Source organism: Ambystoma mexicanum, chromosome 11 (assembly GCF_040938575.1).
Source record: "Ambystoma mexicanum isolate Mex_15411 chromosome 11, UKY_AmexF1_1, whole genome shotgun sequence".
Classification (NCBI taxonomy): Eukaryota; Metazoa; Chordata; class Amphibia; order Caudata; family Ambystomatidae; genus Ambystoma; species Ambystoma mexicanum.
This window is the reverse complement of record NC_090934.1, coordinates 1,258,013,633-1,258,041,210: the sequence shown is the minus strand read 5'-3', so window position 1 is coordinate 1,258,041,210 and position 27,578 is coordinate 1,258,013,633. Positions and strand designations below refer to the sequence as shown.

Genomic DNA, 27,578 nt, shown 5'->3' with positions numbered 1-27,578 from the left:
ACGGAAGCGGGGACGCTAGCCGGTGTAAAACACTGGTCGGGAGATATAAATCACACTCTGTCACCATTTTTCCCATGCACTTACTTGCAACCCATGTTCAGCGGGTACCTCACAGATTAAATCCAACGCCTGGCGCGAGCGCGTATGTGGCATTACTGAGCTCTCCATGTTTATGAATGGAGAGCGAGGCGGAGTCATCTGTATTTCCGCGTCACGTGACATGCTTGAGCATGTCACGTGAGCGCATGTAAGCCTACGTGTGGGGCTGGCTCTAGTGCTCCACACTGGCAAATGCTGAAACGCCCCCCTGCCACGTGACACTATGCGTGCGCATCTCTATGCACGCAGGGGTCAGGCAGAAGCGCTGAGCTCCGTCAGGCGCTCTACATTGCTACGGGTTGCCGTTAGTGTCACCCGTGATATACACACGCTGGAATCACATCAAGCAGCAATATTCAAAAAATTATATATATACATATATACACACAAAAAGGTAGGATGGCTTGTTTAATGCAAATAGGGGAAAAAATGAGGGGAAAATAACGGGTGAAGTCACTCATGACCAGCCAAAAACTGTTGTTAACTGCAGAAGGACTGCATTATATTAGGAAGCACATAAAAGCTCACTTGGACATGTCAATGTTCGAAGAGGACATGCTTCATCTCGTCCCATATGTAGGTGTGTTTATATCTGATCTTATCTGATGTATTCAGGAATCTGGAATATCCAAAACAAGTCTCTGGACCATCAATGAACAAATCAAGTCATGCTGATGTCATCGCAGGTGGCTTAGGTCATCATAGCCAACGAGTGCCAGGGTATACTTTCATTGAGACCCACCTTATCAGTTTTTAAAACGGAAAACCCATTTTTGTTCCCGTTTTAGTAGGAGGAGGCTCATGTCTCCTCCTCTCCTGGGACATTTTACTTTTTCTATGATTGTCCACTCAATTTCAGTGGCCCGATGTTTGAGCCTAGTGAAATGGCATTTTCCCGATGGGTTCTGATACACGATAGGTGCTCCTGGATACGTTTCTTGATTGGCCTTGTAGTCATGGCAATGTAGCTTTTGTCACAGGTGCACTTTATCATGTATATTACATTTGATGTATTGCAATTGGCAAGGGCAAGTTGTTTCCACAGTGTTTTCAAACCAAGATCTAAGGTTTTAGTGCATTTTGTAAGGCTACACACGTTACACTGACCACATGGTGTATGTCCTAGTGGGGAGGTATTGTTCCACAGGGTTGTTTGCCCTGTCGCCTCCTGGGCTGGTGTATATGAGTGTATCAGGGTGTCCCTCAAGTTTTTTCTTTTTTTCATAGCAAACCGTGGTAATGGAAGATTGACTTGCCCTACATTAAGTATAGGCCACAACTTGATGATTTCCCTTTTGATGAGGTTGATTTTATTAGAGTAACTGAAAACTGCTGTGATGGTGTTGTCTCCAGCAGGTCGTGTTTTTTGTTGCAAGGTTATATAACGCGGGATATTTCTTGCTCGTTTCCTTGCTGTTCTCACAGTTTTTTTTAGGATATCCACGTTCTAGAAGACGGTCTGTAAGTCCCTGTAGGTCATATTCCTGCGTAGTTGAGCAGTTACGCCTATATCGCAGAAACTGTCCAAAAGGTAGGTTTTCACAGAGACATCTCAGATGGAAGCTGGTGTAGTCCAAAAGAGAGTTACGATCGGTAGGTTTTCGAAAGATAGTGGTGACTAGAGCTCTCAATCTGGGTTTGATTTCTACATCGAGAAAGTGTATAATCTCTTTTGAGATGCAATGTGTAAACTTGAGATATCTATCTCTAGAGTTAAGCCAAGTCAAAAAGTCTTTAAATTGGCCTTCCGTTCCTGTAAAAATGGCCAGGACATTGTCAATATACCGCGTCCACAAGGTGACATGTGTCCTAAAAGGATTTGATGACTGGTATATGTGGGTCTCCTCAAATTCAGCGACATACAAATTTGCCAACGAGGGCGCAAATGTAGCGCCCATAGCCGTGCCTGAGCATTGCTCATAAAAGGACTCTTTATAGAGAAAGAAATTCTTGGTGAGTGCTAGCTCCGCTAGTTGCATTATGAGATCAATGGGAACCTCTAGGGGAGTTACTAGATCTCTAAGTACTTTTTCCACTATCTCGAGGGTTGACGCCTGCGGGTTGTTCGTATAAAGTGCTTCTATGTCAAGCGTTACCAGAAATTGGGTAGTTGGATCAAATGTCTGACCTTGGAGTGTGTTCAGAATACTCAGTGTCCTTCGTATATGAGCGCATTTTCGGAATGAGTGGCCTCAAGAGAAAGTCCACAAATTGCGAAAGTGGCTCCAAAATGGGGGAGGTGTTAATCCCTTGTGGACTTTCGGTAATGCATAGAATACCAGAATCTTTGGAAATTTTGGCATGAGGAAGGCTGCTTCTTTAGTACTGATGTATCCTTCCCATGCAGCTTCTTCCACAATATTTGAAATGGCTGCTCGAAGGTTTTCTGTGGGGTCGCCAGTGAGGATTTTATAGTGTTCTTCGTTTCTTAAGAGTGATGTGACCATATGATCATAGTCAACCAGGTTCATGACAACCGTGGGCCCGCCCTTGTCTGCCTGTTTGATTATAATGGCCTTATTGGTACTTTGATCACACAATGCTTTATGTTCTTGGAATGTGATGTTCTGGAAAGTGCTTTTTTCTTGTATTTCAATTTCCTCCATTTTTTTCACTATGGCCTTCTCAAATATTAAGGATTCTGCAGAGACAATAGGTGGATAAAAGGTCGATCTGGGGTGTAATCCCGTGGCGTCAGTTTCTCTCTCATCAGTGGATACCTGGTCTACTATGCCAAAATGTTGTCTCAGTGTAATATTTCGCATTAGCCTAGCAAATTCGATTTGTGTTTGGAAATCATCGTGTGTTGCAGTAGGAACAAAGCTTAGTCCTTTTTGTAGGACTTGTTGTTCCACATTTGTTAGAACATGTGTTGAGAGGTTGATTACTATTAGTCCTGGGGCTGTGGGAGGCCTCTCCCTCTGCTCCTCGTCACTATCGGGGAGCCTAGATCTAGTTTCAACCCACAAAGCTCCACTGATTTTTTTTTCTAATTAGTGACACGTAAAGCACTGGCATAGGAAGGAACTCTAATATTAATGGCGGATCTCAAGAGGAATTTTAAGGGGAAGAACATCTTTTCATAAACAGAAAGTATCCCTACCGGCAAAGCTAATTACTTTTTTACTCCCTGAAAAATCATTTGATTCCAAGTAGGGAGCAAAATCTGATTAGACCCCTGACATAGGAAGTGAAATAACAGGGCACATAATAAGGTCTATAGTTTTTCCCACCCTTCCGCACCACAGCCTAGACAAAATTGAACAAGAGCCTTACTAAGGTTTATTATGGAACACTGCTGAAGAAAATAACATATATGCCATTTAAGTTAATAGCATCAATTCATCAGAGGTACAACTGATTCAGTGCCTTCTTCCGTAACTATGGATGCCTCTTTTGTAATTCTTGGTTATCAGTTAAATACGATTGGGGGGGATGCTAGAGATGATACACACAGAACACATGGTTATATTGAAAAGCCCTAAGTATCTGAGCATAGAAAGAAAAAGAAGGTGCTGTTGTCTAGATGGGTGCTAGACTTTCCTATCCTTTAGCAAACAAGCAACACATTTCCTTCAGTTTACTGGGGAAACGTATTACTTGTTTTTTAAATTTTCTGCTTTGTTAATCAACCACAAGGAGTGATGAGCGCTGCTCTTCCACCCATACCCTTCTCCGGCCCCTGTGCTATCCTCCAATACTAGTTGATAGAGCACTGTAAAAAGTGAGGGATTGGAGCAGTAAACACTCACTGGGATATTTGCAGACCCACAATACTTTGTAAGCAAGGCATATTTAATGCCTCAACATATTATGTGAAGTTTAAGAATGCCATGACTCTGCATGTACATAATTATTTTGCAGTGCATACAAGATTGTTTGCAGCATAACCCACCCTTATATCATTGTGAAGGATTATGCAGTGCTCAGTGAAACCGTTTTTGTATAGCAGCGATGTACCCTATCATGTAAGAAGGTCTATGACCAAAGGAACTCTGAACACTTGAAAACGATGCAGACTGTGTGAAAAGCATTCTCTTGTCTGAATATCCGGTGCCGTGATACTATGGACGAGTAATCCCAGGCATAGTCCATACCCATTATCCATTGTAGGGAAAGTAAATGATATTGCAATGTTGCTCTCCACTTATAGGGTAACGTTAGTGATGCTAAAGTAGGAGACGCTGAGCATCACATTTGTCTTCTCAAAATCCTTAGAGGGCAAATTTATATTTGAATTTTCTAATGTGTTAACTTTCAAGGGGGCTGCTTCAAAGCACTTGCATGACATATGTACAAAGAAGAGGAAGTATGGGATAATGTTACACATACAAGTAGCTTGGTTACTTACAATCATTATCCGATATGTGAGCTAGTTGTTAGATTGTATAGTGTGGGTGACGCTTTTGGTAAGGCTCAATGAGTAACAGAAATTCTGGCTTGTGTCCGTGATTCATATTACAACAAACATAAAACAAGTGGATGTAGGGACACGTCTGGTAACCTTTCGCAGAGCCAAGAGAGGAAGAGTCAAGGTTGTCTGGTAGTATCTTAATGTGCTCTGGGGCAGAAGTTAGAGTCATAAGGTAAAAGTGTGGTAGAGTCAAGTTTAGGAGTCATGGGTGTCGAGGAAACATTATTTGGTTGATGTGTGCAGGCATATCTTGGTTAGATTCTTCTGTTCTTGGAGCCAGTTTTTCATATTAGTTTTTATCCTCTTTTGTGTGTATTTTGCTGTTAGATCTTTTAGGTGTTTACGGTCGCCCTTGCATAGTAGTGTAATGCAAATGAGCAGAATATCAAGACTAGAGCGGCACCCAGGAGGAAGCTGGGAAAGCGCACATGCGCACAGCTTAGAGGGAACATTAGTTGCAGGCGGTGAGGGTCAACCATAGGGGCCCATTCTGATAGACAAGAGTACTTCCCATCTGATGCTACTATTAATGGACGACGAAGAGAAACGGGAGAGGACAGACCATGTGGGTAGTCCATATGTCCGGAGAGGGAGCGACAAAGAGGATGTTTATGACAGTCTGCCTGGAAGCAGCATTGACGTTGGTGTCAGCGATAGGCAGGTCGGGCAGCGATTATTCTCTATTCACTATAAATTCGAACAATGTCAATATTACATCTTGCTTCTATTGTATTGTACGTTTTCAAAGACGTGATCGCATTATTCACAGATGATTTTTATTTGTCGTAATGAACATTTTGCACAGACTTTTAAAAAAGATTTAGAGAATAGAAAAGCATATGTCTCAAGAATTTCAATCCCTAAAACCTTTTCCATAATTTTGAAATAAAGGCACATACTTCAAATAATGACATTGACATTTTAGGTATATATATATATATATATATATATATACACATACACACAATGACAGAGGAAAAGCAATATAAAGAAAGTAAAGGTAAAATGAAACCATTTATGCATATTTAACATGACTATATCACCTAAAATGAATAAATCAAAATATATTATTGAACATTAACATTGCAAATGTTATACAATTACATTATTTCTTTAATCGATACAGTGTCCAAACATTGGGTAACATATTGAAACTTACTTGTGAAAAATGTGTGAAGACAGCTACAAATCATTTAAATCTGGAAGTCAACTTCTCAACAAGTTCAAGTTTTGGAGGACAAGCCTCTTTGGCAATGTTTTGTGGCATAGTCCGGGCCTTGGAAACAAACTCTTGAGCTATTCCATGGTAGGCATGGTCAGCACAGTCAATGTCAGATCTTTCACAAATTCAAAATCCATGTCCTGGAATATTGGCTTGGCCACCCACTGTTTGCTTCATTTTGTAAATGATGTGGGTTCACAAAGCATTACGAAAGGCCCTTCAGTTCTTGCTTGTTCCTTACCAACGTTCTCATTGTGCCCAAGTAAAGCCAGTCCTGTTCTGGCCTCCATACCGTTTATGCCGAAATGCAACCTTTTTGGCCTGTATTTTAGGCACATGTTACGGAACACCTCTAAATCTCCAGTGTGGCAGAATTCGGTGAGACTCTTCAGGTCTCTTGAAAGCGTTTTGACGTTTCTCCAGTGCTGCGTGAGGAGGGGAACCTGACACCAACCACTTCTTACACTTCTGCTCCTTAGTCAAAGGTCCATGTCCACATTCTTGGAAATGTTAGTTTTCTCTCCAAGAGTGAATGTTGGAACAATGGTGCATCAATGAACGCTACTTTTCAAGTTGAATTTTTACAGATCCATTACAAGTTTGTGTGCTCCACCAAAGATGGTTGCTGATAGACGGAGACCACTTTAAAATGTTTTCTGAACTTTATTTTCTACCAGTAGCTGTCATTTCTTAAGATATTGATTTTGCAACCTGCCATACATCAAATTGATGCTGTATGCGTGGGAACTGCTCTTACATGGCCTATGCTATTCCACCGTGCCTGTGAGTGGCTATTATGTCTATTTGCATTCCTCTGGATTCCAGAAGTGCAATAGATTTAATAAAACCATGTTTCTCCATGGCAACAGATGATGTACACTTAGATACCTGCACGATGACCAAACTCACAATTTTTTTTTACTTTCCATGTCTTGAAAGTTGTAAGTGCAGCATTTAGCTGAAAATCCTGGACTGTCGCACTGTCCGTCGCCATGAAACATGACCCTTTTGCCGGTGAGTGTACTGTGAATTGATATCTGTCTGTTTCCAGGCCTAGCTAATAGCGGGGAACAAGAAATCCTTCAGATATTTTTAGTGCTGTGTTTTAGCAAGGAACTCCAGGCCCACAAATTGACAGAAACTTTCCATTTTACTGAACATTGAACCACTGAACAGCAAAGCAGATGAACAAAGTAAATTTCCAGCAGGGACTTTTCCAAGCATAGGTTGTGCTGACCAAGAAAATGTGTTATAGCGGTGGACACAGCTGGCCTGGATTTTGAGTTTGGTGCCTTTGACTACACGAGTATAATTCACAAATGGCTCCCCAAATATCTTCCTATGTAATTTATGATCATATTTAATCATTTGTATAATTTCTAGCAGGCAGCAGTCGAATACAATGTGTTTTTGCTCCTTTAAAAGCTAATCGTCTTGCAGTACTGTGGTTTGTGATTCGATGGTGGTAGACAACTCCCCCAAAGTAGGAATACTGAAGTCGAGATCATGAGCAGATTCATCAATGAATTGTGATGATACTTCAGCTATTTCAGGTTGTGATATGTCTGCATGATTTTGAGAAACAGGGATAATTTAAGGTTTTGTCGGTGGACATGTTTTAGAGGGTGTAGATTGTGTCATCGGGTCTGCAAACAATTCCGATATATCTTCTGTGTCTTCAGTTTCATCTAGGCGACATTTTGCAATGCAACAATGATCCGTGGTTACTTTGCATGGCTCGCTGGTGACATTACATTAATATTCCGGCCACTGGACATCTGCATCACGACTATGAATCTTGACTGGACAATGCTGTGCCTCAAAATGTATTTGCTCCATAGTGACATCCGTTTGGCAAGCGGCATCATTAGTTTCTGTTGTTGTCTGAGTCTTTATGCTCATCTTTCACCTAGGCCTCTAACAGATTACAGAAGATACGATTCACCCACTAAAAACGTAATTTCAGCAAAGTAACCGCTTAAAAACATCTCCTAAATAACCTGGTTGGTTCTTTAACCTTGTTTTATTTATTTTCTTTGAAACAGTGGACTTTGATGTGAGACCAAGATGAAAGAAGCATTTTTACAATGTATAAACCTACAAATAGAACCTACTTTGCGTATGTTAAACATTGCAATATATTAAAAATTACAATGGCAATCACATGTATGGATACATGATATTTAAGATTATGTTATGTATACCTCTAGTCTATGTGTCTCTTCAATTTTGACCACTTCAGTGGTACATTATTTGGACAAAACATTAATTTAAAAAATAAAATGTGTCAAGCACATTTAATTGTATAATCTTTAATCTCACAAAATACTTCGACAAAGTTGTTTTAAATAATTGTCGACCGGAAATGATAAGGTTAGTCGTCGTAAAACAATTTGAAAATTCTTACCAAGATAACGTCGAACACTTTCAACATATATATTTTACATTTCACCTAATAACTTTCTGAGATGTTATATGGAGTTGATGTGATATCCTGCAAAACATAGTGATTAAAATGTTGCCTCCAATTTAGTTTGGGTAGGAAATTAACTGTTATTAACAAAAACCAAAAACTTTCATACAGTGAAAGGTTACATGCATTTCAGTTTCATAGTATTTTTTTGGGGAGGTTTTACTTTCATTTTTGTATGACTATGGGCGATAAATACAACAAGGTTGTTGATTGCATTTTTTGCACTTTTCTAACAGTATTGTACAATTTGTGAAAAATAAAACACTTATGTTAATTTCAAATAAAGTAGATCCACAACTACCAATTAAACGCAAATTCTACTATGCATACCTCATACTCTGCCCCGGTTTCAAATGAGGAAGCGATTGTTTCGTCAACATGCCAGCATCCCCCTATAACATAGTTTCAAGACTTGATGGTCGCGAGGAACAAGAATACCTCCGTCCCTAAGCAACCAACAGCAAGAAGATAGTCACTTGCTGTTTGAGGATTAGGGCCACAGGTGGAGAAACAGGATACCCACGTGGTCCAGATGACTGCTGTAAGGAAAAAGGGACAAGTAAGGTCAGGATTACACAGGGAAAACAAAGCTGAATAACAAGAAGCAGTAATGTCACCTAGCATAAACCACTAGAGGAAAGGCCGAAATGGTGGGGTAAAACCTGTTCCCTCAGTGGGCTGAGATCAGGGAAGCCAGAGGAGGAGATCGAGATTGCCACACTGGTAACACCTGAGTAGGATGCTCCTGGAGATTGGAAACTGGAGCACAAGAATGTCAAAAGCGAGTCCAGGTATTACTTTGCCAAGGAGGTAACTGAAGCTTATCCAAGAAGCTGTCTGTGGTCGGTCTTTCCAAGAGTTCAATGAGTCCAAGCAGAAGTACCAAGAGGAAACAGCGAACAAGTTCTTAATATGTAATCCGTGGTCAAAACAGTAGATCAAGGCACAAGAACGTAGGTGAGCTCCAAAACAGCGTAAGTGAACAGTTGAGAAGTGCTGTGTAGCAATCAGGAGCTCCTTATATACTGAGAGCCATGTCACGAGGTTTCTAGAAACGCGTTACGCGTTACGTGGTCACTGTGTTGGATAGAGGCTTGAATGTTGCTGGATTCACTATTCATTGAAGGAATGTTGCTGGATTCACTATTCATTGAAGATGCGGTGATCAGAAGGGGCGTGGCCGTTGTCACGGCGACCCGCGATGCTGTGCCATGGTGAACAGACAAGCCCGTCTGTTGTATTGGAGTACAGGCGGCAGGAGCCATACCACGTGGCCAGGTTACGTTCCGGGTATCGTGCAGGTTTGGCGCCCTTAGAAATTGTCTGCCCAAGGTGGCCCGATTCTGCAGTGTGGACAAACGCCAGGGGAGTCGCCAGTTGTGATAGAGGCGATGACTCCTCACCTGACGGATTCTCCGATGGCTTCCCCAACCTTTCCCAGCAACAGGATGTCTAATCTTGTAAGAGGGAATGGAGGATGGGTGAGCACGAGACCTAGTACCTGTTCTGGGACATAGTCGGGGAGGGGCACATGGAGGGGTTAACAAAAGTGTGGGCATGACAGAATCCCCCCCTAAGGGCCCACGACCACGTGGGCAGGACGGATTATCATGATGAAACCGGGACACAAAACGTGGGGCATGGACATTTGTGGCCAACTTCCATGACCTCTCCTCGGGGCCAAAACCCAACCAGTCCACTAGGTAATACAAATGACCCCTGGAGACACAGGAACCCAAGATGGCACTAACCTCATACTCCTCAACCCCTCCCACTGAAACCGGAGAAGGGGGTGCCAGCAACCTAGAAGCAGGGAGACAAGGCTTCAATAACGAGGTATGAAACAGGGGATGAATGCGCCAAGAAGAGGGTACCGCCAACTTAATGGCTACAGGATTTACAACCCCCAACACCTTGTAAGGACCCACAAACCGAGGCAACAGTTTACGCGAACCAGAAAGATGCAGGTGCCTAGTGGAGAGCCACACCCTGTCACCTAGGGCATAAGACGGCGGTGGGGTGCGTTTCTTATTGGCTGCTAATCTCATAGATTCCTGCGCCTCGAGGAGATGGGTAATAGTCTGGAATGCAGCAGGGACAAGTTATGGCACAAGCAGTAGCAGCAGGGAACGAAAGAGAGGCAAGATCGGGGATTGGCAGAGTGCAGAGGTGTTGACCATACATAGCAAAGAAAGGGGAGGTACCAAGGAAGAGTGAGGGGCATTGTTGTAGGCAAATTCAGCTAAGTGTACCAACTGGTGCCAGGACTGCTGATTCTGGAGGGTGAGACAATATAAATATTGTTCCATGACCTGATTCACCCTCTTGGTTTGTCCGTCTGTTTCGGGATGGTAAGAAGAAGAGAAACGGACGTCAATACCTATGAGACTGGTAAGAGCTTTCCAGAATTTAGATGTAAATTGTGTGCCACGATCCGAAATAAGGACTGTGGGTAGACCAAATAAACAAAATACTTCCTTAAAGAACATGTCAGCCAATTTTGGGGCCCTGTGAAGACCAGAACATGGAACAAAACGAGCCATTTTAGTAAATGAATCTACCACTACCCATATTGTATCCAACCCCTTGGCCTTGGGCAGGTCCGTAACAAAGTCCATGGTAAGGGTATGCAACCCTAGTGGTCGACCTTTTCTAGCTTTACACTGGGCACAAACAGAACATGTGTTGACATAGGCGTCGACATCCTCTCTCATAGTGGGCCACCAACACCATCTCTGTAGAGTGCGCCTCTGGCCCGGATGGCCATCAATGGGGGTATCTTGGGACCATTCCAGAGCCAGATTGCATGTACCCGGTGTTGGCAAGAACAACTTCTCTTGATAATACGGAAGGCCTTCATGTAGGATAAAACCCCAGTCATTCAGTAGTTCAGGATTGGATGACACCCATTGGCGAATCGAGGTCAAGAGATCAGGAGTTGGGGTACAGACGCATACTACATGTGTCTTCTCAAACACCGTGTCCGGGAAACACGGAAGTGAACCTGTCACAAGTCTCTCCCCTTCTCACCTGCTTTGGTTGTTTGCTTGTGACCTTCTGTGATGTCTTCTTTCTCACGGTCCGGGATTTGTACAAAGCTGAGCGCTGGTCCTCGGATTCCAGCGTGAGGTTCTCTATCAAACTTCCAGGAACGTTCAGAAGTCCAGGGTGGATACCAGGAAGGAATAATGTTTGCACTCGGAGGCACGGAACACAGTGACCCGAGCGTGGAAGAAAATCCAGGAAGATCGGAGGTAAGGTAGAGGAATGGAAGGAAGGAAGGGGGATTCAAGGAACCGGGACCAGGAATCAGAAGAGAGCCCCGAGCGAACTCCGGCAACACACGTCTGACTACAGCAAGCGGTAGCATTGAGACGCGCAGAGCCGCGGGGGCGTGTCTGTTTTGTAGAGCGTACAGCGTGAAACATAGAGACTGGCCAGCAGCATTCCGTTTCAAGCGGCCATGTTGGAAGGATCACTGTATTCAATCCCCTATGGTTCAGGGACCAGGAAGTCCTAAAGGGGCGCAGACGACGGTTCATGACAGAAATGCCCCGAGGAGATTGGGATAGGGCATCTGCTTTTTGGTGCGTGGTGCCAGGTCTACGTTTGATGATAAAATCGTATGCCGCAAAAAACAAATGCCATCGAACCCGTCTACTGTTTACACACTTCATGGAGGCAAGATCTTGTAGGTTCCTATGGTCAGTGAAAACAACAACCTGGTGAGTGGCTCCAAGAAGATGATGCCTCCAGATACTGAAAGCTTCTTTGATGGCCAGGAGTTCTTTCTCAGTAACTGTGTAATGCAGCTCAGAAGAAGTAAATGTGCGTGAATGAAAAGCGATAGGATATAAACAACCCGTGGCAGGACATCTCTGGGATAGATGGCCCCTATAGCAAAGGAGGGAGGCATCAGCTTCCACTATGAATGGTTGATCTGGGTTTGGAAGTTGAAGGATAGGGGCTGAGGTAAAAGCGGCTTTTAATCTGTCGAAGGCCTCTTGGTGTATACTGGTCCACAGAAAGGGCACTTGTGGACTAGTAAGAGCCGTAAGAGGGGCCGTGATGTCAGAAAAGCCAGAAATAAATTGTTTATAAAAATTGGCGAAGCCAAGAAAGGACTTCAGGGTTTTGACAGATGTGGGCACCGGCCAGTCCAGTACCGCACGGATTTTAGAATCGTTCATTGATAACACCCCTGGAGATATGTGAAAACCCAAGAAATCCACTTCCTGAACGTGAAATAAGCACTTCTCAGGTTTAGCATATAGTGAGTGTAAACAGAGACATGAAAGGACCTCTCTTACATGTCCCACATGTTCTTGCATGGAGGCTGAGAAAATCAAAATGTCATCTAGATACATGACCACGAAGGTATCAAGGATATGATTGAATATGTCATCCATAAATCGCTGGAACGTGCTGGGGTGTTGCATAATCCGAAGGGCATGACGGTGCATTCGTACAACCCGTAACGTGTACAGAAAGCCGTCTTCCACACTTTTCCCTTGCGTACCTGAATCAGATTGTATGCTCCCCTAAGGTCCAACTTGGTGTATACCGATGCATGGGTTAACCGGTCTAATAGTGGGCCTGTAAGGGGAATGGGGTATCGATTTTTTTACGTTGATGGCATTCAGGCGCTGATAATCGATGCAGGGACATAGATCTACTTCGCGTTTTGGGACAAAAAAGATAGGACTCTAGAGGCTGGAGAGATAGAATGACGTATATGGCCCAATTTCAAAGCATTTTGTATGTATTCTTTCAATATCTGTTCTTCTGAGGTTGTTAAGTAGTATATTATACCCTTTGGTATCCCTGCACTGGGAACCAGGTCGATGGGGCAGTCGTAGGATCTGTGAGGAGGTAGCATCGCTGCACAGCCCTTATCAAAAACGTCATGGTATTCAGTATGCTCTGTAGGGATTCCGGAGACCAAAGAACCCACTATGTGTTGTTGAGTGACTAGATCCATGGGGAAACCTCATCCAATGTGAGTTGGGCTACTGCATCCAATAATTGAGAAGGAGAAGCATCACTCCTCGGGGGAGCGAGACACGTGGATTGACAGTATGTTGATTCAAAGAACAGATCACCGGAAGCCCAATCAATCATAGGGTTATGAAGCCGAAGCCAAGGAATTCCTAGAATGATGCTGAATTGTGGTGTGGTTATTAGGTCAAAAGTAACGAGTTCTTTGTGGGTCTCTTGTAGAGTCAAACATAAAGGTGCTGTTTGTTGGCGAATAGGTCCTGATATGAAGGCCATGCCATCCATTGCTTGCACCGGTTCTGGTCGGGTCTTAGATTGCAAAGGGAGACTCAAGGAAATGGCTAATTCATTATCTATGTAATTCCCTGTAGCACCCGAGTCAATAAATGTCAGGGGTATAAGATAGGACAGCCTGAATCATAATGGGTTTGTTCGTGAGGTTCATAGGCACGGTCGTTTTGGGGGTCTGTTCATAGCTCGCCCGTGCCCCCATAGTTAAGGGCGAGCTTTCTGAAAACCCAGAGACTGGAGTCGAGGGCGTCTTGGACATTCCCTAACATAATGGCCATTAAGGCCGCAGTAGAAACAGGGGTTCTCTGTCCGTCTGCGTTCTCTCTCTGCAGACGTGATTGGACTCGAACCCCCTTATCTGCATTGGTTCAACTGGAGGCTCGAGTACAACCGGCCTGCCTGAAGAAAAACTCGCCTCTGTTTTTCTTTCAGCACGTCTGGCGTCCACTTGGAGAGCCAGATCGACCAGGCCTTGATATTGGGAGGGCAGTGATGGTACCACAGCCAAAGCATCCTTCATTGCGTCACTCAGCCCTTTGTAAAATACAACCGCCTTCTTATTTTTGGGCCAGGAAGTCTCCACTGCCAATTGGTTGCATCGGGTGATGTAATCAATTAGTGACGTTTTCCCTTGCATTTAGTAACTCCAGATCGCGTGACTGCGCTTTGTGCTGGGTATCAAATACCTTGGTCATCTCTGCAATGAGTAGATAGAAATCATACAAGGCTGGGTTGTCTTCTTCTAACAGAGGATTAGCCCAGGTAGCGGCAATGCCGCTCAAATGTGACAATGAAAAGGCTGCTTTAGTTGTTGAATCGGGAAAGGATTGAGGTCTACACAAGAAGTGGAGCTTACATTGATTGAGAAATGTTCGGAACTTACGGGGATCTCCATGGAACTTCTCAGGGGCAGCCAAAGTAAATGGGGCTGGGACAATGACTTGGGTTGGTGTAGGTGGTGGGTTTTGGGAACTGCTGGGCGAGGGTTCGGGATCCCCATATTCAGGATCAGCGGGCAAGGCATGGCGTTCGCTATGAATGGTAACAAAGTGTTGGTGGATTGCCGCTGTGGCGGCAGCCATGTCTGCCCACAGAGGTGAAATGGCCTGAACTAGGGCAGTCACTGGGTCTGAACCAGAAGCATCCATGCTCCGTGCGACAATGAAGGCTTCTCAATCTGTCAAGACTTGATGGTCGCGAGGAACAAGAATACCTCCGTCCCTAAGCAACCAACAGCAAGAAGATAGTCACTTGCTGATAGAGGATTAGGGCCCCAGGTGGACAAATAATATACCCACGTGGTCCAGATGACTGCTGTAAGGAAAAAGGGACAAATAAGGTCAGGATTACACAGGGCACACAAAGCTGAATAACAAGAAGCAGTAATGTCACCTACCAGAAACCACTAGAGGAAAGGCCGAAATGGTGAGGTAAAACCTGTTCCCTCAGTGGGCTGAGATCAGGAAAGCCAGAGGAGGAGATAGAGATTGCCACACTGGTAACACCTGAGTAGGATGCTCCTGGAGATTGGAAACTGGAGCACAAGAATGTCAAAAGCGAGTCCGGGTATGACTTTGCCAAGGAGGTAACTGAAGCTTATCAAAGAAGCGGTCCGTGGTCGGTCTTTCCAAGAGTTCAATGAGTCCAAGCAGAAGTACCAAGAGGAAACAGCAAAGAAGTCCTTAATACGTAATCCGTGGTCAAAACAGTAGATCAAGGCACAAGAACGTATGTGAGCTCCAAAACAGCGAAAGCGAACATTTGATAAGCGCTGTGTAGCACTCAGGAGCTCCTTATATACTGAGATCCATGTCACGTGGTTTCTAGGAACGCGTCACGTGATCACAATGTTGGATTGTAGAGGTTTGAATGTTTCTGGATTCACTGTTCAATGAGGATGCAGTGATCAGAAGGGGCGTGGCCGTTGTCATGGCGACCCGCGATGCTGTGCCGTGGTGAAAAGACGAGCCCGTCTGTTGTATTGGAGTACGGGCGGCGGGAGCCATATCACGTGGCCAGGTTACGTTCCGGGTATCGTGCAGGTTTGGCGCCCTTAGAAATTGACTGCCAGAGGTGGCCCGATTCTGCAGTGTGGACAAACGCCAGGGGAGTCGCCACTTGTGATAAAGGCGATGACTCCTCACCTGACGCATTCTCCGATGGCTTTCCCAACTCTTCCTAGCAACAGGATGTCTAATCTTGTAAGAGGGAATGGAGGATGGGTGAGCACGAGACCTAGTACCTGTTCTGGGACATAGTCGGGGAGGGGCACATGGAGGGGTTAAGAAACATGCGGGCATGGCGCATAGTAATTGTTTTAATATGGATGTAAAAGCAAATTCAAAAAGAAAACATCAGATGGAGACGATGGTCCAGATTGAGAGACACTCCTACATGACACTGAAGGCCTGATTCATGGAACGATTTCCTATGGGATTGCGCCATTATAAAACACTTCCATGAATCAGGCCCTTTGTGTCAATAACTAATATTATACATAATAATCTTCAATATGTTTCAATTCGAAGTAAGCCACATGCATGTATTGTTTAGTCGCATATAAAGGATTAGTATAAAATAATTACTTGATAGGTGAGTGATATTGCTGCTGACTCCTGAATAGTGATCAATGATGAGTCTTGCTCCTTTATTTTATGTATATAATCAGAAAAGAGTCCAATTGAAAAGTTACATTAGTATTATAAATTTGGCCAAATCCAACGCTCAAAAACATTACTACGTGCATGTGGCTTAGCCTCACCATTAGAATAATCGATGTGTCTGTGGTTTCCTCATTGGTGAAGGTCCGTATTTCCATCAGTGAGTTCTAAGTAAAGAAAGTTAACCAACAAATTAAAAATAATTAAGCGAAAGTGGGGATAGACAAAGTAGTCTAAAGTGAACATTTTTAAAAGTACAGTGCTTTGAGCCACGAGAGCAACTTGTGTAATATAACATTGATGTAAATATTCCCCAAAAAGTAAAAACGGTCATATCATCACCTTTTCCCCACACCAATTGATTAGATTGCAAGGTCATTTAGAACACATATGTATAGAGAGCACTCTTTTTATTTACCAACATACATAACAAATTCTTCGTCCACTACTCACCAGAGCCAGCGTGTGCTGAAATTTAGTTGGAACTGCATTGGAAGTAATTTGCAAAGGCGTCTGGTGCAACGCTTTTTAGTGTAGCGGGTTTCTTTGTACATATCATCTGAGAAGTGCATGCTGCTGACGCAGAATCGATTGCCCCTCACATCTTCCAACAGTACCTTGGATCTGCTTTCAATCTCGGACCATGGAAATCTGCAATTTGAAAGCAATCTTCTTATTAAAACTAAATCCTTTGGGAATACATGCAGGACTGTGCCAGGAGTGTTGATATGGCCCACAGTAGGGCAATCAAAACATGAAGGCATTCTTCAAATGTCCATAAGATCTGTTAAAGAAATATAAATAATTATTTAAATTAATAAAGTATCACTGCAAGCAAAGCAACAATCACATGGCTTTATCTGTTAACTTTGTTTTAATTTTTTTTTTAACTCTGTAACCATATCTAATTATCATAGCGATCAAATTAGTCAGAACTCATTGTTATACAGCAAATTGTCACGTATTACTAGTCCATTTTATAAACTTTGAGTCACCAAAAGAAAACATGCGTTGAAAACATGCACTACAAAACATTACATTTGGATACAATGCTGCGCAATGAAATGCGCCAATTTCAGAAATAAAAATACATAAACGTTCGATAATGGTGAACACTTTGAGATAAACTAAAATGAGAATACGGTATACATTGGGTATAAAAAAATACAAACTTTCCGAGTAGTGATCGATGAAACTACAGAACAAAATAGTTGACCAACCCTTACTTGGACGCACAGATGAGCAGATTGAGCAAGCCTATTAACAAGTAGCTAGATGGCAATATACCTTGTGGACTGCAAAGATGTTCCCTAGGGAACTATCAGGGTGTTTATAAAGGCTTAGAAAAGTGGCTATGTATGTCAATGTGTGATGTGTTCGTTGACACTCACCAAGCCTCTAATGCCAATGTATAACATCCTCATACCCATGCATCCAGTCCCTCTGGAGGTGCGAACTACCATTAATACTGGAGTGGGGTTGATGGGTGAGAGGCGAGCACAATAGGCCTGGAACAATGTTCAAGGGATACATACATATGTTGATTGCAGGGACGGGGTCTTCAAAGGGGAGTCTGGAAACACAAGGTCAGGGGAGGCTATGTAGACAATGGTCACAGTGCGGTAGACCCCTCTGAGGTGTACAGGGTGTTTGGCACCTTAAGCGTCCCCATGCACCTAGCCCCCTCGGGAGCGCACAGTCATATGTGCGAACTGCCATTGATACTGGAGGTGGATGGATGGGCGTGAGACGAGCGCAAATGGCCAGAAACAATGTTCAAGGGATACATGCATATGTTGATTGCAGGGACTGGGTCTTCAAAGGGGAGTCTGGAGACACCAGGTCTGGGGAGGCCATGTGGACAATGCTTGCAGTGCAGTTAACCTCTTTGAGGTGTACATGGTGTTTGGCACCTTGAGCGCCCCATGCACCCAGCCCCCTGGGGAGTGCACGTTCATAGGTGTGAACCACCATTGATACTGGAGGGGGATGGATGAGCATGAGTCAAGAGCAAAACACCACCAAACTTCTTTCATGAACCTCCTAGACGGTTGGACGTGTTTTGACTTACTGAAAAATTCAAACTATTCATATTAACTCTTTTTTAAATTTACTTTGGTAATGTAGATGGCACAAACAAACTACAAACTGTTCTTATGTGGTTGCGGTACTGTGTGTAAAAATCCCTTGTACTGTCCGCTGTCACTGGAGAATTTCGGGCTAATGGCTCGAACGACACAGGGAGGTATTACTCGTCGAATGCGGAATCCAAGCCGTCCATGAATCCACCTTGTAAAAGCACATTAGGCCACAAGCATGTACCACCTGTGAAAGAGAAACAGAAATATTTTACTAGAAATAACCAGATAACTGTACTTATTTAGTTTGTAACACCATTTGAAGTATCGAAAAATTACAAATGTGAACGCCCATTGAAGTAAGAACAGTTTGGGATCTAAGGAAATATTGTTTTTAAGTTCAATGTGAAAGAAACGTAATTGTTTGGATGTTACATCTAGTGATGAATACTCTGGTTTTACATTAGTATGACAAATGTATTCAAATTGCAGAAAAAAACATTTATCTGTGATCAATGGTAGTTACAATGATGTAGGAGAACAACATCAAATGTTAGCCCTCTCAGTTGTCAAACATACATCAGATCTAGAGTAAACTTACTTATTGTTGCTCGAAGTTCGTGCATAAGGACCATCATCATCCGCAACACAGATCTTGTGAGGCAGGCTACCCTGAAGTCATGCAGCTCGGTAACGCATAGGGGTGGTGTGTCTTCTTCGGCTATGTAGGCCAAGCATCCAGCGTTTTCTCAGCAGCAGCAGTTCTTCACCTCGGTTGGCATAACCTTGCAACCGTTGCAGGCACACCAGGTGGAAACATTTTCCATGCTACTATGTCCAGGCTCCAGTGATTGATCATCACAACTCTCATTCAATTTCCCATTGTTTCCGCTTCTTTCTGTTTCAATTAATTCCTCCTCTGAATATTCAGGCTCATACTAGTATGGCCATATTGTTGCCATAGTTCAAAATCAAAAGTCATAAAAAAAAGAATGTGTTTGTTGGTACACAAGAACTAATGTTAAAGAAAGAGAAGAGAACATGCTGCCATGTTACAAAAACCCATAGTGCAAAGACATGAATAGGCACAAACTATGAAATTTCGCATTCACACATGTAAAACACAAGCCTTGTAAAAGTACAATTTAAATATGGTTCGGCAAAGACATTTGCACATATAAGAAATATTTAAAGAAAAAGCAACTACTGAGTTCAATCAGTTCAGATAATAGAGTAAGTACCTGTTTGCAGTACGTCGAACTAGGAAGATAGCTGAACAGAGCAGAAACAAGTCACAGAGTTTCGAAATGAAATACACTTACACAAATGAAAAAGAAACTCCAATGTTGTGTGATCAGAAAGGGTTTGTTTACACTTTGAGGAACGAGGTGGCTTGGCATTTCCAAGGAGACAGGTCAATAGATTACACACAAACGACGTTGACATGAGTCTTGCATTGGCGTTGTGAAAAGGGGCGTAAGTGTCTAGTGATGTCAGTTTGAGGAGCAGGCAATCTATATTCTTGCCGCAAGGGCACTTGAACTTAGGGCGATGTATCAACGAATAAGATTAGCACAAGATGGCGGCGCCCAACCCGTTGTTTTCGCATGCGTAAATGTGAGGAAAATTAGGGTAAGATGCATAGGACATTTTTTTTAAGATCGATTACAGTATGCTTAAAAATACCTGCCCGATCAATTGGGACAATAACATTTCTGAGCACACTTCCGCTTTAACATCAGTGCCACCATCCAGCTCAATATGTCATGTTATTATGTCATAGGGCCGGTGAACAGCGTTTTCTATGATTCTTGGATGACTGTGTATTGAACTGCATTTCTATGGTGGCCTCTCTTAACACACACAGAGGTTCACAGCATTCCAACTTTAAAAATATATATTAAAGATTTTATCTACTGAAAATAATATAAAATGACAGCCAGGCACAGTTTAGGGGCCAATTCAGTCACTGAATGAAAGGGAAAACACGCAAAGACGCAGAGGCTACAAACTGAAATTAATTCATTGACTCATGGATGATTCCCAGCCTTATGACTTAGAATATTTAATAAGGCATGTGACTATTAACAATATGTTATGTTGATTTATACTGTGCACCTCTACCATCCAAAAGCAGTCTCCAGGCGCTCACGTTGCTCTGCAAGAGAAGAGGGCCGAGTGTGTTAGTGGGGATAGGATGATAGGGTAGGTTAAGAACTTGGAGGAACTGGCATCTGTGAGCGTTGTCTTGTGTGTGGGAGTTGGTCCGGGAGGCCCTGTGTGTTGTAACCATATGGGTAGGATTCAGTGCCTCAGATGTGTGCTAGTATTAGTAGTGTGTGTGTGTGTGTGTGTGTGTTAGTGTTAGTGGTGTGTGTGTGTGCTAGTGGGGGGAGGGGAGGTGTGTGTGTGTGTGTGTGTGTGTGTGTGTGTGTGTGTGTGTGTGTGTGTGTGTGTGTGTGTGTGTGTGTGTGTGTGTGTGTGTGTGTGTGTGTGTGTGTATGTGTGTGTGTGTGTGTGTGTGTGTGTGTGTGTGTGTGTGTGTGTGTGTGTGTGTGTGTGTGTGTGTGTGTGTGTGTGTGTGTGTGTGTGTGTGTGTGTGTGCTAGTGTTAGTGTTAGTGGGGGGAGGGGAGGTGTGTGTGTGTGTGTGTGTGTGTGTAGTCGTGCGCACTGGTTAGTTGTGTTCCCAAGGGGTCTAGAGTTGCAGATGACTGTTAGGTGTTTGAATGTATTGTGTTGGTGAGCATTTGTGTAGTGTCGATGGATTTATGGACTATGTGTAAAGGTGTCCCCTCTAATGTTGTTTCCAGAGTCTCTGAGAGTTGGTTGGGTGAGAGCATTAGATTAGCTATCAGTGTGTCTATGTGTACTGTGGCTAACCCCTAGTCATGTACATAGTTGTTGATTACGTTGGAGAGAGCAGGAAAGGGGGGAGTGGGTTAGTAAATAGGTTAGTTTGACGATGTCTCTGGTGTGAGTCTTCGGTTGCCACTCAACGGTATCTTCCAACATTCTTGGTTGTGGTCTGTCAGCCAATCTCACCTCCTTTCCAAGCATGGAGTCTGACTTCCCTACGGGTTTGAGGGCAAATCCTGATGTATCATATACAAGGCTGTCACCCTGAAGTCTCGAAGCTACCTCACTGAGAAACTCAGCATTTCCGGAGGCCTACGATTCACCAGAAGTAAAGACATGTCCAGACTTGAAGTCTGCCGGTGTGGGAAGGAAAAAACCAGACAGGCCTTTTCTATGCTCCAAGACTCTGGAACTTCCTCCCCATCAACATCCGACCCACCGCCTTGCTTCTACGGTTCAGGAAGGCACTCAAGACCATCTCCTTCAAGGAATGGCTCCTCTCTAACACCTAGTTTCATTCACCATACACTCTGCACCTTAACTGTGACTGTGTAATATGATCCCCACTGCTTCCTCCCCTGGTTACTTGTAGATCCAAAGCTAGGTCTATGCTCAATAAATACCTTATTAACAATAATAATTTAAAATGACTCCACGCTGGATAAACTGGTTAGGCACGTTAGGCGGAAACAGGAGCAACACATCGGACCAGAAATTAGGAAAAGATCAAATCGATGCCTGGCCAGCGAGTCCGACCAGGGAGTTCAAAACCAGATTGTTGCAACCCTCAAGGTGGAGACAAGCAGCAGCAGTAAACGATGAGCGCAGGGCACCACGGGAACAGCAAGAATAGCCCATTATCATCCATGCTTCCATCCATCTTTATCTCCGCCTTTCACTCTGCCTTCCTAACCTCCTTCTCCTTTTACTATGGCTCAATTCTCCTGTTTCCACCTACCTCCCCTCACTACTCTTACTCTATTCTTCTCAACCCTCCTATCCCCAACTCCCTCTCCACTCTCCACTCGCCCACTCTCTCTTGTAGTCACTTCTTCCCCGTCTTATTTTCATTACCACTGAATTTCCTGATCTTTCTTCCTTTTTCTTTCTCTTTCTTTCTTTCTCTTTCTTTCTCTTTCTTTCTTTCGCACTCTCAACTACCCCCTACTCTCCAAACGTCCTCCCTAAAGTATCCTTAGTCACCCTCTCACTCACCCACTCATGAACATTGATACAACTCTCTCAATGACAACCTTACCTTCACACTCTCCAAACATGAAGAACCTCTCCTCCAACTCCTCCTCTACCTGCTGCACACTTCTCTCTGGTCTCTTGGTCTTCCTCCTTCTCCAATCTCATAGCCCTGCCTTTACTTCCCAGAAGGGTTTCTCATCTCCGAGTGGGCCCCCGAGTCACCTGCTTACCCAGACCGACCTCAATGAAAGCAACTTTCCAACTCTTCCTATCTGTTCCCCTTGCATGCTGGAGTGCCACAATTACAAGTAAGTAACTTATTGGTCTCCTGCACACTCATAGATCAAATCAAGTCTGTATGGCCGAGTTTATTTCCTCTTATTGCACTCCTGCTCTGCATTGCATTTTCCCAGAAATAAGACACTTGATAAGAGCGATTATTGAAGATTTGTTGGTTTCCAGGTCGAGGGTCCATGGAGTTGAAAGGCAAAGATGCTGTAGTCAACATTACAATCAAATCCCCATAAAATGCTGGTCATACACCAGGGAACTACGCTTTTCTGGCTCTCCTGGGATACCTATTCTGTTTCCCAATACACATGTTCTTGTTTTATAGATCATCTGCCTTAAAGTCTTCTGCTCGGATCAATGCATATGTGAAAGTTGTGCCAAAGAACCTCACATCATCAACACACCCCGCTGCAGGACAGGTACGAAAGCTGAAGATGGGGTGGGTACATTAATATATGTTGGGGAGGTGGGCACTGACTTGGGAACATTTTTTATAGAGTGATCTGTTAAAGAGGGAGTCTTGGGGTAGGTGAACTAGATGACAAATCTTGGGTGTGATTTTTCTAACCTGTAAGCGAGATTTTCATTTAGCGTTGTGATTAGGGTCTTAAGATATGTCTTCCTGATTTATGGAGGTACCCGTGATTCCTTCAAGCTGCCTAGGCTCTCCAAGTGGTAGTGCGGCAAAGCAGCCCATACTTAACTCCAGGAAGTGGGTGGGGTGGTTAACAGGTACAGTACTCATTTTTCACAAAACAAAATGAGAGTATTTTCATTTTCCATAGGTGATGATGCACACTTTGTTTGGTCACCACCTTAGGGTCAAGCGACCGCACAATACTGGTGCAGTAGGAAACCTAAGACACTTGAAAAGAGCGATTATTGAAGATTTGTTGGTTTCCGGGTCGAGAGTCCATGGAATTGAAAGGCAAAGATGTTGTAGTCAATCGTAGTTGGCAATGCAGGGTTCCCCATAATTCTCAGGCACAGGGTTTGGCTTCTCAGGCTCCAGTTGGCTTTATAAGAACCATGGTAAGAACACTTATTGAAGAAAATGCTTGCAAATTCACACCATAGCGGTGACAGCCACGAAAGAAGGACTGTAAGAAGAGTTTGGCAGTGCAGTAGCAAGACAAGGAGCAGCAAGGGCCTCTGAAGATGTGGGAGATGGAACCAGAGCACCTGCTTGATGTCCTGGGTTGAGGATCTTAAGGTTGGTCAAGCACTGAGAGTTCTTCAGATTCCTGTCAGCGAAGCGCTCCCACTTCTGTATCCAGTGATGAAGGCATGTCAGAAGCTTTAGATAGATGAGGCCTTCAAGCGGGACCTGAGATCCAGTTGTCCCCACTGGATCAGGGGAATTCAGCCCCACACTTGGTTTCTTATCTTTTGGAGAGGCTGAGATTTGCCATCATATGTGATGGAGTGTCAAAGGATGCTTGTGCACAGCTTTGGTTCTTCCTCAAGCAGTAAGCCTTTCAGAGTGCAGGTACAGACTTCCAGCAGCAGACAAGATCAGTTACAATGGGGAGGTTCTGCTTTTATCTCCCTTGGGAGGCAGTGAGCCAACACAGCACCCAATCATCCACCAAGAATCATTCAAACAAAGGGGTGGCCAGGCAATGGGAGGCCATCCCTCCAAACACACCAATGCACTCAGGTATAGCCTTCACACAAAGAAAGTTAATCCACACTGTCCCGGAAAGGCATCTGCATACAATATTCGGAAATGGCTTGAGACTGACTTCTGCCCCAGTCCTGAGGTGCAAACCTCCATTGCCCAAAGACGGCTATCACCTCTGAGACGCACAAAGAGAAACAAGGTATAGTCATGTGACACGTCTGTTCAAGGCAAACAAAAACAACTTCAATTTTGCAAAATGGTTGAGGAGGAGGTGGAGGACAAAAATGACTCAGCTGGGTAAAATGGATTCCATCATGTGGAGCCCTTTTACACAGGCAAAAAGGCGATCCCCAGCTTACCCACATGACTAACAGAGATTGGGTACATTCTCTGGGACACTGTGGGCTACCTCTAGGGTACTCCTGCCCTAGGAGTCAAAAGGACTTTTAAGGTACAGTACAGAAAACAGAAACACACTGTCAGTCAGCCTTTGGATTAAGCCATGATGGGAGGAAAAATAAAGTCCAAAACTAAAAAAGCCAGCATAAATCACAAAGGTCCACCTCTTCTGGTAAAAAGTGGGATTTCTACCCAACATTACTCTATTGAAATATTCTAGTAGATAAATGGTTGATGTTTCCTTAAATAATTCCTGGAGTTTTTGTTCTGTCAATTGAAGCATTCTGCGATTTGCAGCTTTCTTTTCCTACAGATGCATTCTGTATAGCAATATTCACTCTCAGGGCCCTATGGGGATGAAGCGGTACCAACCAGTACATTTTCTTTCTTGAAATGCTAGGAAATTGAAACATCAGATATCTGGTGGTGGAGGGAAACAGCAGAGATGTGTTCTACAGTATCCAGTGAGTATTAATGGAACCAGATCAAAAGATCAGAAAAGGGTATTAGGACTGAGATATGTACGGGGACATTATTTTAGTGCTGCACCGTTGTAATGCTGTTACCAATGGATGTTTAATTGTATGTTATGTCGATCTGGATCAAGTTGCAATCAGCCACAAACTAGGGTTTCTGATAGATATGATATGGCATTTAGACGCGCCTATACACAAGTGTTTCAAGGCATGACGCGGCAAGGTAGGGGGAACAGAGGGAAGACAGACAGTGATCCTACTAGGCCAAGTGTTATTCAGATTGCACAAGTGCAAGGGAAGGGGAAAAGTGCCGAATGGGAGAGGGGTGGGATATTGCAGTACATAGAATAAGAGACGTAGGGCCAGCTGGTGGCAAGTGCAAGTGCAGACTTCAGGTTTCAAGTGCTGGTGGGGGACTGTAGGGGTACAGAAACAGTCCCCAAGTGCGGGGGTTGCTAGGGAGGCAGTGTAGGTGTGTAACTGGCAGGGGAGGGGACGGAGCCTGAGATCAGAGAGTGGCCAGGTAACCAGTACAGTTTCAGCCAGGAATTCAACAGGGGAGAGGAGGAGAGAAAGTAGAAGCAAAGAGGAAGGTTTTGGAGGTGCTTCCGGAACCTGAGATGGTTCTCCTCAAGTTTCAGGGAGGCATGGAGGCTGTTCCAGAGGGAGGCCCCAGCTGAAGAAAGATCTACCACCAACTCGTTGCTTGGAGAAGCGACTGACCCTGAAGGAGTTGGAGGCGGATAAGCAAAGAGCTCGAGAAGGAAGATATTTAGGAAGAGTGAGTTGACGGTATTGAGGCCCCAGAAGGCCTTGTGGACAATGCAGAGGGTTTTGAACTTAATCCTCGCAGCCACTGGGAGCCAGTGCAAAGATTTTAGTCCTGGAGAGATACGATCCCTGGGCTTGAGGCCAAGGACAAGTCTCGCAGTCCTGTTCTAGATGAGTTGCAGAGGGCGGAGAGTAGAGGCAGGCAGATTTAGAAAGAGGCTGTTGCTATAGTCCAGCCTAGAGAGAACCAGAGCTCTGGGGACAGTGAGTGTCTGGGGGAAGGAGAGGAAAGGAAGAATACCTCTGATGAGGTGCAGCTGGTAGTTTGACTTCTTAGAGATGTGAGGAGAGAAAGAGATGTGGAGTCGAAGATGACCCTGAGGTTTTTAGGTTCGCAGGTAGGAGCAGGAAGATGGCCATGAGAGGCTGGCCAGAGAGTGACAGGAAAGGAGCGAGTGGGTGTGCTGATGAGGAGAATCTCAGTCTTACTGGCATTAAGGCAGAGATCATTGGTAGCACACCACTCCTGGATAGCAGACAGACAGTCAGAGATGAGAGACGGAGAAGAGGTGGCCGAAGGTAGCCTGAAAATGAGCTGAGTATCATCCACATAGCACTGAAAATTTGGGCGGAGAGTGGCAATGCGGTGGGCAAGAAGTGCCAGGTATTGGTTGAACAGCCAGGCAGAGAAGTTAGACCCCTGGGGGACACCACAGGTAGAGATAGAGGAAAGGAAGGACCCAAGTTGGACCTGGGAGGGTCAGTCATAGAGAAAAGAAGTCAGCCACACCAAGTCCTGACCGGTGATACCCAGGTTATCACAAAGATGGTTGAGCAGGATGGCATGGTTTACTGGCAGAAAAGAGATCAAGTAAGATGAGGACACAAGGGGTGTTGGAATCAAGGTTGGAGAGCAGGTCTTCACGGATGTTCAGGAGAGCAGTTTTTGTGCTTCTGGCAGCTCTGAAGCCAGACCGATGGTCATGAAGACAACCTCCAGAGCGGTGGGCTGCATCCTCGGTCTGCTTCCAACTTCCCTCTAGCAGATGGTCATAAGAAATACACAGGCATGTTCTACTGCCTGTTCAGCCCCCCTGATTACTAGCCTCTTGGGAGATGGAGCAGCCATCCCACCCTGTGCCCCCACACCTCGGCAAGGCTGGAAGATCGACCTACAGCTATATCGATGAAAACGGTCCTGAAGAAGATGGTTGCAACCGCTGTACCATTGTGTACCCATGACCACGTTTAGATATCTCCAATAACAAGGGGTGGTTTCCGAAGAAGAAATACATCAGTTACCTTCTAACTCACTAGTTGTGAGCCTTTTATAGTACTCTAAGTAGGCATCATAATACTACACCTGATGCCCGCTCTTTTAGTTGTTCACAAAACTCACCACTCCACATGAGATTTGATTAAATAGCCTATGGGTGAATAAAACATGGACTAAAAATTCCCGCTGTCATTTATACACTCATGCAAGCTTTTTGAGCTGTGATTGACAGCGATCTAATACCCAGACCTGTCACAATAGGAGAAATAGGAGTTGTGCTTTTTTTTGCGGTTTTTTTACATCTTTTGGTTGCTCGCTTTTTAGACACAGTTATACGTTCTCTTTAAAATAAGTACTATTGCAGTTTGGGGCACCCATACATTTGGTTAGTTGGGGGACAGCTTCTCTCCCACACTATCCCTATTAGATAGGTGCTGCAATACACGCTGCCCAGG

General features: G+C 44.2%; 1 protein-coding gene across 1 annotated transcript in view; it reads left to right on the top strand.

Annotated features, from left to right (window-relative positions):
* Positions 1-27,578, top strand: part of LOC138505132 (uncharacterized) — a 398,539-nt gene that overhangs the window by 348,732 nt on the left and 22,229 nt on the right. Inside the window, exon 15 of the mRNA XM_069625423.1 lies at positions 22,903-22,996. Coding sequence (XP_069481524.1) covers positions 22,903-22,996 — 94 coding nt within the window. The remainder of the gene's footprint in view (positions 1-22,902; positions 22,997-27,578) is intronic.